We start from the raw sequence: 20,195 nt of genomic DNA, 5'->3' as shown, positions 1-20,195 counted from the left end.
TTTAAATTGATGAAGAAAAAAATTTATTTTTCTGAAATTTTTATTCAGAAAAGGGAAAGGGTAGTTTAAAAAAAAACGGTTTTTTATCGTGCTGGAATCAATTGGATTTTGTGTTCTTCAATGTTCGGAAGCTTTTTCGAAAAAGCAAAAAAAAACTTCAGTTTCAAATTTTTTCGAAAATTTTTCGAATTTTTTTTTTCATCAATTATACATTATTTGCGGTAAAAATGTGAGAAAACCTCAAAAAAAATATTTTTTTTTCATTTTAATTATGATTATGAAGTGTTTAAGCTCAAAAAACCTGACCCTTTAATTTTTATCAAAAGTTTGTTTGAAACAAAGAAACGGTTCACTAGATCGAGATGAAACTTCACAGGGTTCTTCTGGATATATCGAACTGTAAAAGTCATGCTTAACATTAGTCATTTCGTGAATATTCCTAATTTAGCCGTCAATTTTCTAAAAAAACATAAATTAGCCTTTTTTCCTGTTTTTTAAAATTTGTGTAAAAGATGAAAAAAAAAATTTTTTTCCAAAAATGGTCGTATCCAAATTTAAAGAAAAGAAAATTTAATCTGAATAAACAAGCTATCTGGTCCATGTATTGGCTGAGCTGAACAAAAATTTTCCAAGTCCTTGGAAATTTACAAATATTTTTTATCGCGCTATTTTACCGAAAGATCTAAAAACTAGAATTTTAGAGCTTCAAAATGCTTTTTCTTAATTCCCGATACAACCATTTTTCACCTAAATATAGTCTGTCAAAAATCACGGAAGAATTTCCGAAATTCTTTTGACCCTTTAATTTTTTGCATTAGTGTGTGTAATTGTAAATGTGACAGGAGAGTGATTTAGAATGTAGTACTTTTATCAATGTATTTTTTTCCGAATCAATAAAAATAGCAGAAAACACTGCGATGTTTTATTTCCAGTAGCGGTCCTTAGGGTTAATTCAGTGAATGAACATTTATTGTAATTTCATTCTACTTAAGTAAATACATAATTTTGGTTGACCCTGTAGAAATAAATATTCAAATAATTATACCGGATAGACGCATAGTGTCATTGTTTTTTATCAACAAATAGGGCAAAAATTCGTCATTTTTCGCTCTGGATTGATCAATTATGGGCAAATTCAATTAAAATTAACAGGGCATAAAGTTTAAACCTTCATTTACAAAATGTTAAAATTTCAAGTCTTAATGTTTATAACAAATTGCTCTGTAATTAAAAAAAAAAATTGTTAACTCCGGACCTATTGGTCGTAGAAACTTTTTTTCCATTTGTAGGTTTTTTACGAGCTTTCGAATGGTGTATATAACTTCTTTCAAAAGTCAAAAACCCCGGAGTTATTTTATTTTGTTTATTAGGGAAAACTGTGCCTTTTATTTGTTAACAATTATATAGGTACAACTAAATTCGGAAAAAAATAATTTTTTTTAACTAGAATGTTTTAGTCATAATCCTGCCCCCGGAATAGTCATTTGAAAATGGGCCTTTTTGCAAAAATGGGGTAAATAAACGGAATTTTGCAAAAACTATTTCACCGATCGAGTCCATCTTTTGCACATCTCTTAAGGATATAAAAACTCACATTTTGGGAAGGTTTGGTAAGATGTTATTAAATATTTAAAAAGTTATTAACAATTAAAGAAAAAGCACTTTTTCCGTTTAATTTTACAATAAATTTTATGTTTATAAAGCAAAATTTTAACTTATAAAGTCTCATTTTAAAGATGAGTTTCTCTGTAGTAGGATCGTATTGGATGCAAAGTAGAACAAAAAATTGTCGGTCTTTTATCAAAGGAAAATCGTGTCATCCTTTTTAGGAGGCGTAAGATGAACCAATTCAAATTTAAAATGATATTGAATGTAAAATCTGAAATACCGCTGCATGCGCACTGTGTTCTGGTAGTAACTGTAGTCGCCCAGGTGCATCGAGTGTACGAAGTGGTCGGTTATACGTCAGATACTAACCTGGTGAGCTTGGTCGTAAATCAGAGACCGACTCCAAAAAACAAGTAAACAACAGTGGCGCGTACAGAGGTAAAATGTGGTACATAATTATGTGGAATTTAAAAAACAAATTGGACATANTGTTTTAGTCATAACCCTGCCCCCGGAATAGTCATTTGAAAATGGGCCTTTTTGCAAAAATGGGATAAATAAATGGAATTTTGCAAAAACTATTTCACCGATCGAGTCCATCTTTTACACATCTCTTAAGGATATAAAAACTCACATTTTGGGAAGGTTTGGTAAGATGTTATTAAACATTTAAAAAGTTATTAACAATTAAAAAAAAGCACTTTTTCCGTTTAATTTTACAATAAATTTTATGTTTATAAAGCAAAATTTTAACTTAAAAGTATCATTTTAAAGATGAGTTTCTCTATAGTAGGATCATATTGGATGCAAAGTAGAGCAAAAAATTGTCGGTCTTTTATCAAAGGAAAATCGTGTCATCATTTTTAGGAGGCGTAAGATGAACCAATTCAAATTTAAAATGATATTGAATGTAAAATCTGAAATACCGCTGCTCTGGTAGTAACTGTAGTCGCCCAGGTGCATCGAGTGTACGAAGTGGTCGGTTATACGTCAGATACTAACCTGGCGAGCTTGGTCGTAAATCAGAGACCGACTCCAAAAAACAAGTAAACAACAGTGGCGCGTACAGAGGTAAAATGTGGTACATAATTATGTGGAATTTAAAAAACAAATTGGATTTATAATAAATTACATTTAAAATAAATAGTTTATGAGAATAAAGGATTTTTTGTAGGAACAAGGGTGTCAGACGTGAAGTGATCCCTTCGTTCCTTCATAATGTGTAAAGAAATTATTCAATTTCTAAACCCCTTACAAGCGTATTGCACTGGATCCCTTGACAGGCAATGATTTATTACTTTGCATCGAAAATGATCCTACTATAGATCAAATCGTCTGTTGAATATTTTTTTTTAAGATTAATAGTTTTTTACAATAACGCGTAGAACGAAAAATGACGAATTGTTGACCTATTTGTTGATAAAAAACAATGACGCTATACTTTTTTCATGACCCATTTGATGAAACGCCTTTTATATTATCATTGCCAAGATTTTCCAACAATAAAATCGCGCCCAGTAATTAATAAATTCAAAATATTTCCTTTTCTTGTGTACTAGCGCAATAAACCAATAGACGAATTTCAACAATCCGTGCGTGCTTTTCGCTCCGTTCGTCTACTAGCCAGTGCGCCGTCATCATAAATCGATCGGACAGTAGCGAACTCGATTTCTGTAACCAGATTAGAGGACAAAGGGCGCAGACCCGCTGCACAGATTAGTGCAGGTTCCCTAATTGATTGAGGTTCGCACCCGCACCGGCTCCGGGGCCTTGTAAGCCCTGTCGCGCTAGTCGTGTGTGCCCTTCTGGCGTAACTCTTCAATCATAATCAAAAACGAATCTTCTCTCTCTAGATCTGTGCTTTGCTGGACCGATTTTTTTGTATGTTTCATTTTTGGAGCTTGAATAGCAGGTTTACTGCTGTCGTTGATTGTACATATGATTAAGATACCTTAGTGTTTAAAAATACGATTAACTGGTTTTAGCACCTCGCTTTTCAAAACATTTACACGAGATTGGCGTTCTCTTCAGTAAATATGTAAATTCCTAATTTCATAGTTACTTTAAGGTGCGTATAGATCGGCAAACACATCGCGAGCAATTCGCGAGCAGTTCGCGAGCAGTTCCACGTCGACATCTAAAAAGAGAACCGTATTTTTGTGTGTTCGTAAACTTGCGATTAGATATGTTGATAAACGTTGGACACTCATAGAACAACACTCAAAAAATGGTCTTTGCAAACGTTTACTTGTAACTGATCGCGACCTGTTTGCGGGCTGATCGCGAACAAGCCTTGAAATTGTGTATAAATTGTTCACAATATGTTTGTTGGTGGGTTGAACATGTTTGGCAACTGACGGAAACTTTGAAGAGTTGGACGTGAACAAATATAAAGATACCAATGTTTTATGGGCTGGTCGCAATCTCAACGTAAATGCTTTGCGAATAGCGCCATTAGGTTTCCAATAATTTTAAGAAGCATGAAACAAATTATACCGCAAAACGTATATATTCACGATACAATTATTTCATGTTCTAAAGACATTGTACAATAGTGTATTAAACAACAAGGTTTGAAAACGAGTTTTTTACGATACTTTTTATACGACTGCAGAGACCACAAAAATCAAATTTTAATTTAAATCGTTTTTATTACTAAAATTGCCAACGCATTAACAAAATAAATTAAATACAACTTTTAATTCAACTCGTTTTTATTAAGAACATTGCTAACGCATTAACAAAAGAAACTAATATTTAATATTTATGGTAACATTTGAACATTCCTTCAAGGTTACGCTGGGAAAAGCAGTATTATTGTGCACCTTGTTTTCGGTAATAGAGAATATTTTTGGTGTCGTGTTTTTAGTGCAGTTTTTCAGCGTGCGGTCGTTGTTTTCTTGTTGTATTCCAGTAGACGATCGTTGTTCTGGTTCTGTGGCAGCAGAAGACACTGAAGACTCTATCTTTTTCGAAACTTCCATTTTATTTCTCAAACAGTCATCAACGTAGCCTTCGGCAACTGTACTGGATTTCCACCCTCCATGGCGTTTGAGGGCAAGCAGATTTGAGCCAGAATTGACTAAAATTGTGGCCGATGAACGCCGAAAACAATGTCCCGTGTAACTTTCTGGATTCTCTAGCATCAAAAACTTGGCGATTTCCCTAGCCATGTTTCCAATTTTGTTGATGCCAACGTTTTGGCTTGAACATTTTCCGTTTTGATAGTTTAAAAAAAACCTGCCTGTCTTCAGATTAGGAGGACGAAGAGCACAGTACTTTTTTAAGATAGTGTAAAGGTTTCCTGTAATTGTAAAACACCTTGGTACCTTTGTTTTTGTATTCTTCAGTTTAATCAGCATAGCACTGCCGAAATCTTTGGTGTCTTCTATTTTGAGATAACATAATTCCTCCCTTCGACATGCCCCAGATAGTCCAACTGCCACCACCGCCTTGATAAGTAAATATTTGTCGTCTGATGCTTTCGTCAAAAACCGGCAAAAATCATCTTCTGTGAGGATTTGGGACTTCTTTGGGACGTAGTTTTCGGATTTTCGTTTGATTAGCGCTTGCAACTTTTTATAGCTTCCAAGATCTATGTTGTGATTGGCACTTAACGTTGACTTGAGCATCGAAAAAATCGTCCACAACGTCGAAGATTTATATTTCTTAGATAGTTCTTCAAAATACACCATTACTGCGTTTTCTGAGAAAGTTTGGACATTTTTGGCTAGTCGCCAGTCCATAAATCGGCTTAACTCAGCTTCATACCTGCTTCTGGATTTTGTGGGCAGCAGTTCCGAACATATTTCGCTTGCTTTCTGTAAAATCTCTTCAGAATCACACATTTTCACACCCAAACTTCGGGAATTCAACAATTTTTGAAGTATCTAATCAACAAAATAAAGGAGCCGTGACGGTTGCTATGAAACTCAGCCAACTTGAAACATTGCATAATTTGGGTGACAACATCAAACAAAAATCACAATCTGGAGACGCGTGTGCAAAGATGACAAAACCGTGTGCAAAATGTTTAGCACATGGCGTGTGCAAAATACCGTTTTCAGAGCGTGTTTTCCGTGCGCAAAACCCCCTTTTGCAAGGCAGCCGTATAAAAACTATTTTATTAAAATAAATATGTACTAACTACCATAAAAAACATATGTAAATACTGAATATTATAATATACACCTATATAAAAAAAAAATTAAAACATGTTAAGGACCTTTTTATAGTTAACCTTTATTAATAATTAATAAACACTCAGTTAATATTTTTGTAATTTCTGTCAACCTTATGTTTTCTTCTTGTTTACTTCACTCACCTGTAGATGAGCTTCCTCCTGACCGACCTCTTAAAGAACCCGGAGCACCCATTACAGGCCAGAATTCCGTAGTGTTTTCCCGAGCTGGTGTCCCCGCATACGACGCATATGAGCCCCGGGGTACCCTTTTTGGTGGGCACGCTCCATGGAGGTGGGGGTGTTCTGGAGGCCTGGACTAAAGTCTGGGAGTTGGGCAGGCAAAGAGCAAGCGGGTGGTCGTTTTCAGAGGAGTAGCAGTCTACAGTGCCGGGAGACGTCCTGACATCTGAAAAAATGTAAAAAAGAGATCAGGACAAAGTTAAATCATTGGTTTTATAAGCTGTCAATGGTCAAATCTTTAACTGCGTTGATTTTCGACGGTGTATTACAGATTGAACATTTTTTTGGTATATCGTAGGAGCTTAAAAGCAGTGGTTCTGAAACGGTTATATACCTAATGTTTAAAAACATTTACATTTGTTTTTAATGGCTGATTGCTAAAAATGTGCCTTAGTAAAAAGTGTTTAGAAATTGCGTAAAAAAAATATACTCACCATTGCTCGAGGGTTAGTAATTTTGGCAAATTTAGACAACAGGATGGTTTATGTTTATATAAGATTTGGTCTGCAAATCTACGGTTAAAGAGATACAATCCTTCAAATTTTTTGGAATAAATTATATTATTTTTATATTTCTAAAACACGCGTAGTAAATGAAAATTAGGCCAATAATCCTTAATTTCAATGTCAGTGTCGTAGATAGTCTTTTAACGTTATTATATGTTATTAAAGACTTTTATGAAAAAATACTCTTGTGAGGTTCTTATATCTTAGTTTTCAAAAAATTTTTAGGTGTAGGTATGTCTCGGGAAGATTTATGTAAATTAATTTTACACACTTTTGCAAAATGTATTTTTCTTTTCGTAATCAAGAGATACATGCAAATACACTTATTTCTTTATTCTTTAAATAGGTGTAACTACGACAAATAATATTTACTTTTGATCAAGTGGTAGCTCGAGTGATTTAAGCATGCTCACTTTATCGCAGTCTGCCTCGATGTTATCTTTCACTTTTCAGTCTGCCTTTTTGCATATCGTTTATGGGTATAAACAATAACAACAAATAATTTTTATCCATGAATCTTATAATTTTTTTCAATGAAAAAATTTCACCACTTCGAAGCGGTGTGTCGACACCTTTTCTTCCAGGAAACAATCTGCCAATTTTATTAAATTTATTTCAACATTAAATATTCCCGGCAACTTTTATGCTTGAATCTTTCATTTGTCTTGTAATTTACTGTCTTTGGTCGACCCCCCCCCCTCTTTTTTCCAGGCAGACTGGTGATTTATTGTAGTCTTTTCACGATGTTATAGATGCAATTTTTATGTAGCTAGCTCTTATTGTTAAACCATAAAGGACCTTATAAAATTTCTCAATTCCAGTTACCTATATTTATTAGTCCAATAAAATGGGCCTTTAAATCTCAATTTGATCAACTTGCCTGAATTTTTTATATGTTAGTTTGAGTGACAGTGAGTGAGTTGAAGTGACAGTAATTTTTTTTCAACCCCCGACCAGGGGTGAAAAAAGATAAAATAACGGGTTTTTTTAAGATAACTCAAAAGAGGTAAGAGCTAGAAAAAAAAAGTTTCTTATAAAAGTTGTAGAGCATAAAATTCTACATAAAAAATGGTCTATTGACTTTTTCTGGTACTATTAAAATTAACAGAGTTGGGGAGATTAGAAGTTAAGGGATGATTTCAGAAATTAAAAAATCATAAGTAAAAAACTTAATGAATTTTATATTTTTTTTTCAATCTACTCTAAAAAAATGTAGAGTTTCTTTCAAAGAAATATATATTTTTTTTGATTTTAAAAAAGTTACAACAATTTTAATTTTTTAATCGTTAATTTTTATGATTTAACACTAAAACAATTTTTTCTATGCCATTCGATTGATTATTATTTAAAATAATAAAAAATTGCTTTCGAAATTTTGTTTTACGACAAATATAAAAATCACGTTCGCTTTGTGACATTTTTGTAACTTTTTTATTAAAAATTAAAAAATACATTTATCTATTTCTCTGAAAATATACTTTACATTTTTTAAAGTAGATTGAAAAAAATATATATAAAATTCATTAATTTTTCTGCTTGTTACGATTTTTTAAATTTCTGAAATCATCCCTTAACTTCTAGTCTCCCCAACTCTGTTAATTTTAATAGTACAAGAAAATGTCAATAGACCATTTTTATGTTTTATTTTTTCCTAACTCTCACCCCTTTTGAGTAATCTTGAAATACACCTGTATTTTATCTTTTTCCACCCTTGGTGGGGGTTGAAAAAAAATTACTGTCACTTGTTATTATATACTTCGAACTAACATATCAAAAATTCAGTCAAGTTGACCAAAATTGCGACTTAAAGGCCCATTTAATTGGACTACATGTGCACTTATTAGCAATAATCAATTTCCCGAAAAAAATTAAATCTACTGAACCTTCATAAGAGACTACAAGCCACGTGACCAGTAATTTTGTTTAAAACGGTAATTTTATTCCCTGTACGTTGGCAATTAAAAATTATCAAAACAACCGCCGGCTGGTGATTGGTAATTTTTCACGACATTTTATTAAACCAATCGGCATTCGCATTATCTCGAGCATAGATGCAACAGTTTGTCATTGTAAACGAATCATTAATATTGAAGATATTAAGATTTGGAGATTTCTAGTAGACAATGCCAATCATGTAATGGTGGTTGCCTAACCCCGGCGGTAATGTGGTTTTTAATCATTTATGAAGCAGTCCTCAAGCGTATTTTTTTGTTAAGTAATAAAATTTGTCTCATTCTTTTTTGGCGTCATTTTATAAGTACATATAATAAGAAAAGAGTTATTTTAAGTTTATAAACACCCTGTATATGGATTTGTAATTATTTTCAAATCACTTTAGAAAAATAGCTTCTCCGCCCTCCCATAAATGTTCGATTTACTACAAATCCAAAACTATTAAGCACATCAAACATAAAATCACAACCGATTTACTAAACGTCCCCCGAACAAAAAAACAATTTACATGACAATAGCACCTTCCCTCTTAACATGCTGAAATTTGCGCCATATGTAAAGTGCTGCAAAATATTTTCGAAGGCATGTATCGAACCCTGCGAGAAGGACTTAGCAGGATAAGGACGGCACGCGTCTCGCAACACCCGGAACAAGGACGAGTAGACTGCCGGGGATTACGCTTGTCTCTATTTAATTCTGGTGTATTAATTTGTATTATATGGGGATAAAGTGGTGGCATTATGATAGAAAGTTAGGTTAGGGCGGCGGGTGGATTGACTATCCCTTTGTGAGTTTGAAGGGGTGTCGACTACATCGATATATTATACCATGTGGTCAAGCAAATTAAAAATCTATTACATACAGAGGAGATTTGGCGAGATTTCACGCGCGTTGGAGCTTTGGAGAGGTGCCAGAGGGCAGAGAGAGGGCGGCAGAGATTATTGTTATCAGAAACATATTTCTATCGCTTTGGATTATAAAAAAATGCCGTAATTATTTATTTTCTACATCAATGTTGTAGTGACTATATTTTTGTCTTTGCTTTCGTAAAAAAATTGCGAACTGACAACGTATAGTTTTCCAATTAATACACGTAAGAAGGAGAATTGCACTAAAATGTTTTTGGTCTCTTCGATAATAAGTACTCTTTCTTAGGTTCTGCTTAATCTAGCACTGGTTTTGAGGTCTCCAGCGTGTATAGTTTTTCCGAAGTCAGTTGAACATGTATAAAAACGCCTAGCAATAAAATTTAATGAGTTTCATAGGCGTCCCTAAAAAAGTTTTCTGCTAATGGTAAGAATTTTTTATATAATGTATAGAAACTTTCTATTAACATATATGTTCATTTGGCAAACAACATATTTTAAGTACTTATCTCCTCAAACAATTTTATTATATTGATGGTAAATTTCGTTTTGTTGCGTTTTAAATAATAATAATAAATTAAAATTATCCGAATCACACCAAATTCCGCATTGCTGCACTGCATTGCTAGGCAATTTCTCAACCACTTTTCAACAGCTGAGATTTATTGCCCAGTCGCCCAGTGCGGCTGTGTAATACGCCGTTTGCTCGCGAGCCCATTCTCCAACTGGGCGTATACATTTCTACCACTTCCACGTTTAGTTCGACCAAACCGGTATATGGGTACGGCTAAATCAGGGATGCACATACCGCGGCCTGCTGTCGATGTTTATGCGGCCCGCCAACGAATTTTAAAAGTATTCTACTCGCCGCGCTCCGGTCCAAGCATATTATTACGAGACTAGAAATCTGTCGCATCAACTAGATTACAGATTCGCGAAACACGTCGATCCCCGAACAAAGTGGATGGTTCTCGATGTTTGGTAACTCGTATAAATACGACGCATCGCCGGCTACCGGGGCAGTTAAGTTTTGACTACGGATAAGCGAACGTTATACTGTTTGAGAACTGTAATCTGTGACGAGTAAATATTTCGTCGTTCGAACTTGGCTTTTACCGACTGTAACATATAATATTAATTTTGATATGGATAAACCAGGCCCCAGTAAGAAACGTAGTCGTAAGGTTGAAGATGAAAATCGACAGTTTCATGATATTTGGACCGAAAAATACTTTTTTATTTCATCGCATAACAAAATTGTCTGTTTAATATGCAAGAGTAGTGTTTCTATTCCGAAGGAATATAATGTGAAAAGGCACTATGAAACCCAGCATCCAACTTTTACCAAATTAACTGGCGAAAATCGAACGCAAAGAATTTCCACTTTACAACGGGAACTAATAGGCCAGCAATCTATGTTTACAAAACCAATTCAAGATGCTGAAACAGCCACTGAAGTTAGCTTTGAAATATCTCGAATAATAGCGAAAACTTGTCGGCCTTTTAAAGATGGTGAGTTTGTTAAGCAATGTTTGGATATCGCCGCAAAAAAAATTTGTCCGGAAAATGTAAAGAAGTTTGAAAAAATTCAGTTAAATCGGATGACTGTTCAAAGAAGAATTACCGCATTAGCAGATAATATAGAAGAGCAATTAGCTACGAAATCGAGAAGTTTTGAGTATTTTTCTATAGCGCTCGACGAATCTACAGATATAAGTTCAACTGCTCAACTATTAATATTTTTACGAGGTGTAACGCAAAATTTTGAAGTGAGTGAAGAACTGATTGGTATGAGTTCTTTGACAAGTCAAACCAGGGGAAGTGACATGCTCAAAGCTCTTCTAGAAAAATGTTCTATAATGGATTTGGATTTAACGAAAATATCTGGAATTACAACTGACGGAGCACCTTCAATGGTTGGAAGTACATCTGGGATAGTAACTCTGTTAAAAACATATTTACAAACTAAAAACATAAATACCAAGGAATTAATGCAGTTTCATTGTATTATACATCAAGAGGCCCTCTGTTCAAAATTATTGGGATTTGAAAATGTTATGAAAGTTGTAGTACCTACCGTAAACTTTATAAAATCACGAGGTCTCAATCACCGACAATTCAAACAATTTCTCGAGGATATTGAAAGCGAATATGGTGATCTCCTGTTTTACACTGAAGTAAGGTGGCTAAGTCGTGGGTTGACACTACAGCGATTTCTTAACTTGATTGAAGAAATCCAACTATTTCTGGCGGAAAAGAAAAACGACGTCCCCGAACTCGACAACCCTGATTGGCTGTGTGACTTAGCGTTTCTTGTAGACATCACAAATCACTTGAATGTCTTAAATACGCGACTCCAAGGCAAAGATCAATTGATTTCGCAGCTATACTCTCATGTTTCGTCCTTTCAATGCAAATTGAGTCTTTTCAGGACACAAATCAATTCAGCCAATTACGGCCATTTTCCGAACTACAAAAAAATTATGGAGAAGTTCAATAAAACTGACGTCAATTTCGCTCATGTTGAAAAAATTGATATTTTGATACAAGCTTTTGAAAATCGTTTTGTAGACTTCAAAAAAGTTAAACCGCTATTGGACATTTTCAGCAATCCTTTCAACATTTCACCCGAAAATGCGCCGGAATTAATGCAGCTGGAATTAATAGACATGCAAAATGATGATAATTTAAGAAACAAATTTAATGAAGGTAATTTACTCAACTTCTACCGTTGCGTTGATAAAAACGCTTATAAAGAGTTGCGAATAAATGCATTGAAATGCGCAAGCTTATTTGGATCGACGTATATTTGTGAACAAACGTTTTCAGTGATGAAACTTAACAAAACGAAAAACCGAAACCGTCTGGCAAATGAAAATTTGGAAGCAATTATACGTGTGGCTACAAGTAATGTGGAGCCAAATATAAAAAAACTTGTTAGTTCAATGCAATGTCATGCATCAAAATAATAAAACATGAAATATTACATTGTAATGATTACATAATTATTACAACAAACATTTTTGAAGGTTATTTTATTTTTATCATTGTATTTCATACTATTTAAAAATAAAAATTTTGTGTTAATAAATATTGTTTGTAGTGGCCCGTCCTTGGCTTATATTTTTCCGGAGTGGCCCCTGTTCCCTATAAGTCTGTGCATCCCTGGGCTAAATAAATATGGGAATAAGTTTTTTAAATATTTCAATGCCGAGTTGCTGCGTCAGCGACCGAACCTGGTACATACTGCCAACCTCTTGGTTCTTCAATTGAGATCGGAAAGCCTATACCTGAAAATTTAGAAGCTTCTGGGAGCTTACGTAGGCTTCCTACGGTTCTAGGAACTTATTGTATCCCTTGAGATACCGCAGAATTGGACAATGCCTTGGTGGTTGGGGCTCTAGAACAGATCTAGGCCGGGGCAGTGTTCGCAAAAATTTATGAAAAATTTTTAACAATGTTTTGAATTAAAAATGGATTTATTGAAATTGCGCTAATAACAATAAATGAGTAAGTTATTTGATTGTATACATATAATCCAAATAAGACGTTTATAGGTCACCAGGGTTGAAGTTCAATCACAGTCCTTGATGGGCCCGCAGAGGTGCCATAATGAAGTCCGCCTTCGAATAGATAATTGGCCTTTCCGGATTTTGTCCATTTTTTAATTCTAATTGTCTGGGACGGGTAATGGACTTGTAATCGTGGCATTGTCACTTATATTGCGGTTCTCCAGTTCAAATCTTGCATTTTTCGGATAAATTTTTGTTCTTTCGTGTCGGCTGCTGCGGCTTTGGTGATGGGGAGCGACTGGAAACTTCATAAAGAATTTCAGCGGAAATTTTCGAAACATAGGTAAAAAATGTTGCTCTGTTTCTCAGTTCGGAAAAATGCTGGATCGCCATATAATTATATGTACATAATGGCAGGCCCAAATCCAAAACTCAGTTAGCTGTAAAATATCATTTCGGACTTAAAGCTGGTTGATGTTAGAACGAGTTCGAAAATGTTTCTGAGAAATCATAAAAATAGAGTTCGACCGAAACTGACTTATTCATATAAGAAGAAAGTTTTACAGAAAAATTTTAGGGACATTTTACCAAATTGTATACATTGTTGACGTTCTGTTTTATCGTTCGTTATAAATGATGTCAAAAGTCCATTTTTAAGTTTTATTCCAATTAATATTGTTACCTGCAGCATGTAATATGCATAGTAATAAACTTGATAGTTTTTAGAATAAATCTTTATTTTCTCTCCACTGGCCTTTTTCATCGCTCCGTCTGCCTAGCCCAGTCCAGGATTTTGGTTTTGAATCTGGTGGAAGTAGAACACGCTCTCTATTATTTTGTCTCTAACCTGGTTGCTCGGAATGGCACTAATTTCACTGGAAGCTTTTAAATGAGCCTTTTTCTGCTAAAATGTTCTTTAGTCACTTCACGTTTGAGTACTCTAGTATCTTTGTCACTATCTTTATAGGTTTTGCTTTGCCTAAGCACTGGTTTGAGATATCTCGAGTCGACGTTCAATCACATCCCATGGTGGCTCCTCTACGGTCCTGTATGTTCGCCGAAGATACTACTTTTGGTCTCTCCTGGGATGGATTCGATCCGCGCTGGACTCTAGTTTGTCGTTTTATGTGGTGGTTTCTTGTTCCCTAGTTCGAATTTGGTACAACCTACCATTCGGAAAACTTTTCAGTTTCCGAAATTTGAAACTGGGGTGATTTTTTCTCGCGTCGTGGACAGTCGCTCTGCTACCAGCATCGGCCTCCGTCGATGACATCTGCTGCGGTTCTGGTCATTGGGGCGGTTGAGAGATTTGTGGAAAATTTTGCAGGAAATTTTCGAAACCTAGATGAAAATTTAGATTCCGCTCCGCGTCTTCTGCTTCATATAGGTTCCCTCATCCAAACATCGCCAACTGCTTTTACTGGGGTTGCCATTGCGTAAGTGGGCTAGAGACAGCTTCGTAGATCAGATTCAAAAGTGAGGCAAATTTTGAAAATGTTGAAATTATTTCATGCCTTGAAGAACTGAACTGAACTGAACTGAACTGAACTGAACTGAACTGAACTGAATTGAACATTTCCATTTTCTTTGCGATTAAAGAAAGCTACCCCATTCAACTAGACCGTGGATCACCCTGTACTATTCTCCCATAATCTAATCTGGGTACTCCTGCCTGCATCGCCTAGGTGAGTGCCCATAAAGCGATTTCCTCACAGCCGGTGACCCCGCAGCCGCGCAAAGTGCTCCCTGATGTATTGGCTTCGGTCCCGCGCTGTATCGAGTTTATAAAATCAGTTACAGTCAAATTGACATTAGAGTATTAATCAAGTGTGCTTGATTATCATGTGAATAGTGCCGGCGCGGCCCCATATGCCCGGCTCGTCCGACCCCTCGTGTTTACAGATGTGCCCCCTGATTGTGTCGCCCGGACCCGCTCTAAATGGATTTACAATTAGCGTGGCACTTTGGCATGATATTTATTGAAATAATAGAGGATCGCCTCGTTTGGGTTTTGTTCCGTCACAGCATCCGCGATTTGGGTATCTAATACTGGACGTTTCGCGTTTTCAGTTGCAACATTTAGACGATAATAAAAGTGTAAGATACAGAAAGAATACATAAAATTCATCATGTAAATCAGTGGCGGCTCGTCGTATGAAGCAAGTGATGCCAGGCCTCACTGTATTACTATTACCCTAAATAAACAGTTAAATTAATTTCCAATTAGCTATTAAATTTTATCAAAACTCAAAATAACAATAAAATAATTTTTCCTTCCGCCCCCACCAAAGTCAGGCCACAAATTCCTGGTTTGTAAGCGCGTCATACTTGCCTATAAATATACTGTGGTTCCCCTTCCACGAGAGAAGGTTAAAATAACGTATTTAAGGAGGGAATCTGAGGCCCATTTCGTTCGGCTTACAGTCAGGGATGCCACAGCTACCGAAACTTCGGTAGATCTATCGATTATAGCTTATATCTACCGAAATACCGATTTTTGTCCAAATTCTACCGATAAATTTACAAAACATTCACTCGAAAAAAGACCAAATGTTAAATAAACTCTAGGCATATTATCCACATTTAATTTTAAACGAAAACAAAATTTTTGCACTTCTTTGTCTGCCACACTCATCTACAAATGTCGAGAGAATTTTTTCAGACTGTAATTTAACAAAAACAAAGTTAAGAGCAAATTTGAACACATCTACTATTTCTGATTTCCTTCATACCAGGCGGTATCTACAAGAAACAACGTGTGAACAACAATTTATCATTGAAAAAGAACTCTTAAAGGTAATGAAGGTCATTACTTTATGGTGGTATTGGTGGTAAAAATATAGATGAAGTGGAATAATGTTCACCGCGATGTTTTTATCATAGTAGTTTTGTAATAATCTGTATAGTATATTATATTATATAAGTAAAACTCTGTTACTTTTTGTCAATGTTCTTTTAGAGTTTATTTATACCTATTTGTTTTATTTATTTATTATTATTGTTTTAAGAATCTGTTCTCTGTTCTATTTTATTTTGTTTTTGAACAATGGCCTTTTCCATCCATATTCCATCATAGAATATATAATATTTTTAACTCGAATTAGTTTTTACTTATTATTTATATAAAATACAAATCTACTGAAAATTTACGAAATCTACCGAAATATCCAGAAGCATTATACCGAAATATACGGCCTGAGCTGTGGCAACCCTGCTTACAGTGTCAGTTTTGCGGTACCTATCCGTGTAACGTGTAGATGTGAGTGATGATAGTACAAAGGCTTTAAGGAGGCAGGTATTAATTTAAAGTAAATTAAAAACAACTTTACAACAAAACAAAGTAAGATTAAATTTAACATAATATAATAGATAATATTATCGATATACATAGGTATAGTCTTTCCGATCTCAGTTGAAGAATCAATAGGTTGGCAGTATGAACCAGGTTCGGTCGCTGATGCAGCAACTCGGCATAGAAATATTTGTTGAAAAACTTGTTCCCATATTTATATAGTCATACATATACAGGTCTGGTCGAACTAAACGTGGAGACTGGGAGACTAGGCAATAAATCTCAGCTGTTGACAAGTGGATCACAAATTGCCTGTCAGTGCAGTGCAGCAATGCGGAATTTGGTGTGATTCAGGTAATTTTAATTTATTATAGGCACCTTCTATTAATCATTCACATTACAATTGCGAAAGGGAGAAATAAGAGGGATATTTTGTTTATTAATATTATTAGAACATGGCATTTTGGAGACCTTTTGAAACGGAACAAAACGAAATTTACCACTAATATAATAAAATTGTTTGAGGACATAAATAATTAAAATGTTGTTGGCCAAATGAACATATAATAGAAATTTTCTACACATTGTATACAAATTGTTATAATTTTTTACCTTTAGCATAAAACTTTTTTAGGAACTCATTAAATTTTATTGCTAGGCGTTTTTATACATGTTCAACTGACTTTGGAAAGACTATAATAATAAATCCCGCTCACGATATTTTTTTATCTCTACTTGAAACTTTTTCAAAGTGTAATGAAGTATAAAACCAACAAATTTTGAATAATCGGCCATCGCCAAAAATAACGACAATTTTTAATGAAAAGAGAAAAAAATTTAAAGAAAAGACAAAAGTTCGCGAAAATTTCAATTTTTTTGATATGATAAATATTATCAATGGCTATGTGGAACGAAGAAAAATTTAAAAATATTTTTAATTATGCGAAAAATATTATAGGACTACCAACTGAACGGGGCAAAAGTTGGGACGAATTATAAATATTTTCTAGATATAAAATGCAGTAAATTATAAACTACATTTCCCTTCAATTAAGTACTCGTTTTGGGAATTTACATGATTAAATTTTCTTGCTTTAGTAGATTTCTCAAAATTTCCCGAATATGCCAACACATTTCCGGAAAAAATAGTTTACATGTTTATTACAAATGTATCTAAACGTTTTTGAAATAGATAGGTTGAAATACGAACTTAATATTTTGTACAGAGAAGAACAATTTTGTAACTTATTAGTGATGGCGATAGAAAAAGAAGTAGGTACCATTAGTGAACTTATTCAAATCTATTAAACAAAAAATACAATTATACAATTATATCGACAGGTTTATCCTAATATAATTTCCCAGAATTTTAACAGAAGAAGGTTTAGTAAAATTAAAATAAATCTAAGACAGTATGGAACACTAAAGAAGAGAAGAGTTTCTTTAGGATATGCTCACAATGAAAATCAAGAATTACTCGTAGAATTACTATTAGGTGTGCAAGAAAATACGAATACTTCCATATGGGAATTAGCCAGAAATAATAATTTAACCGAGTACAAAATTCTACATAAACATAAATTGTTTCCTTACAAGGTGAATTTGGTTCAATATTTTCATAAAAATGACTAACTTTCCAAAAATTATTTTATGGGCAGATGAAAGTAATTTTTCTAACATCATGTTTAACCGCGATATATCATACCAATGAAGCCATAATAATCCTAGAATTATAAGAAAAAGAAAATTTCAAAATCGATTTCATATTAATGTGTGATGTGGTTCAAAAATATAGGGCCATACTTCCTTGATTTTTGAGAGATCAGTTACAACAGTATTTGGTAGAATTAACAGTTAATGAGTATGTAAATATTTTTTCCAACAAGACGGTGCACCTCCACATAATGCCCAAATAAACATAAATCATTTGAATGCTACATTTGAAGACCGCTGAATTGGTATAGTCTTTCCGATCTCAATTGAAGACCAAAGAGGTGGTATGTATCAGGTTCCGTCGCTACACGGCAACTCCGCATTAAAATATTTGAAAAATTTGTTCCCATATTTATTTAGCCTTACCCATATACAGGTCTGGTCGCCCAGTTGAAGAATTAAAATATGTTGTTGGTTAAATGAACATATAATAGAAATTTTCTACACATTATATACAAATTTTTTACCTTTAGCAGAAAACTTTTTTAGGGACGCCTATGAAATTCATTAAATTTTATTGCTAGGCGTTTTTATATATGTTTAACTGATTTCGGAAAGACTATACTTCATCTGTTAGGAAAAATTCTATTAGGATACCGTTGTCGTCAGAAATGTAAAATTGCTACACTGTTTTTTCTACATTTATAATAAACCTGCAGTATATCAACTTCCTCATTAAAATCATTGATTTTGTTATAAGTTAAACTTGAAAGGTGGCAACAATTACAAACAAACCGAAATGTGACAGATAGCGGTAGTAGTTTTTCCTTCTATGATTTAGAAAGCGAGCATCGTAAACTAAAGTTAAACGCTGAAAGTTTTCTCATTTTTCTTTTAAATTTCGTTATGTAAAGGCATATAAATTGTATATGGTTGGAAAGAAAATAAAAAATCAATCAAATCGTCTACAAAAGTTTATACAATCTCATTTAAAAAAATATCGAGGACGTCACCACTCATCTACAGCGTGACAAAAAAAAATTGTACGTCTGTATACCTAAAGAAAATAACATCCCATTTATAAATATATATATATATATATATATACTTTACAGAATGTCCACAAAAAGGGTAACGGAGTTATAGCTCCAGACCATTGTAATCAAACAGACCGTATGTAGCAATCTAAATATTTATCTCAATTTCAAATGAAATAACATCGCAAGGAAAATAACAATACTTGAAAAAAATCGTCAAATTATTATTACCGATATAAATATTGTATGCAATAGGTAAGGAACGTTGCGCTATACCAGCAAAAAATTATTTTAAAAATATTAAAACATCACAATGTAAAATAAAAAAACAAAAAGACAAAAAATTTACACAAGTTCTATAAGTATACCAAAACTATGCTTACAACAAAATTGTACTTTGTACCAATTACAATCTTTTTGTGAAATTACTGCTAAAATAAAGGGTAATCAAATACCCATTATTTTAGTAAATTTACAAAAATTAGTTTTCACTGCACAGAATTATAAATTGTATTTTTTAGATACTTAAATAGGTAGGTGCATATTATTTCCAGTAAACTTATTTTATTGTAATGGAAACCAAAAACATTACGCCGATTTTTTTGTAATATACATATTTGTTAATTACTCACCGTTCGGATGGCAGGGGTGCTGCTCGGGTGAACAGGGCTGATGGAGTGTCGATAGAATCGGAGTCGCCTGCGGCTGAGATACGGTGCAATCCATGGCCACCTTCCCCGAACCAGTCTACCGGTTGCACCTCACGAACAGAACGTCTTCAGCCTCCGCGATCAAAAAAATTCGAAACGTGGCACTTTAAAATCGTAAAATTTCAATTACTGAAGTCAGGCTAATTACACAAACGTAAGATTGGAATCGAGAAGCGCCAACCGCGATCCGTGAAGCAGCCCGCGACTCGAACAAGTGGTTCGGCCTCATTAACGTTTTTTTTTTCAGGGTGATGTTTTTCGGTGGCGACGACGTCGAAGAATGACGTACCGCGGGGTATGGCGTGCGTTAGTAGTGGTGTGTCATCTGAGGGCGGGATCAGACCTCGCTACCCCGTGTTTAACTTCTGTCGTCGCGTGCGGCTGCGCCCTATTTTCGCGCGCGCTGCCATCAACCCCTTTTTTAACCTGCTGACTCCGGCCGGGATAGAATGTGCCGGTTCTTCGGGCAGATATCGGCCCTTGGAAGGTCTCGGGGACCTTAGAATAACGAAAAATCGATACGACTTACAAATTTTGGCAGGTAAACATGGATACATTGCAAATAGAAAATAGATCAATTTATTTGTTAAACAGGTTGTTTCCTAAAAAACGCCGCAAACCATAACTCAGTTATT

The 20,195-nt window shown here is 34.3% G+C and overlaps 1 protein-coding gene across 1 annotated transcript in view; it reads right to left on the bottom strand.

The window, feature by feature from the left end:
• Positions 1-19,576, bottom strand: part of LOC108908131 (photoreceptor-specific nuclear receptor-like) — a 77,879-nt gene extending 58,303 nt beyond the window's left edge. Inside the window, exons 1-2 of the mRNA XM_018712058.1 lie at positions 19,483-19,576; positions 5,933-6,197 (exon numbers count right to left, since the gene is read on the bottom strand). Coding sequence (XP_018567574.1) covers positions 5,933-6,197; positions 19,483-19,576 — 359 coding nt within the window. The remainder of the gene's footprint in view (positions 1-5,932; positions 6,198-19,482) is intronic.
• Positions 19,577-20,195: the final 619 nt, after the last annotated feature.

Source organism: Anoplophora glabripennis, unplaced genomic scaffold, assembly GCF_000390285.2.
Source record: "Anoplophora glabripennis isolate ALB-LARVAE unplaced genomic scaffold, Agla_2.0 scaffold254, whole genome shotgun sequence".
Taxonomy (NCBI): domain Eukaryota; kingdom Metazoa; phylum Arthropoda; class Insecta; order Coleoptera; family Cerambycidae; genus Anoplophora; species Anoplophora glabripennis.
This window is presented reverse-complemented; position numbering and strand designations above follow the sequence as displayed.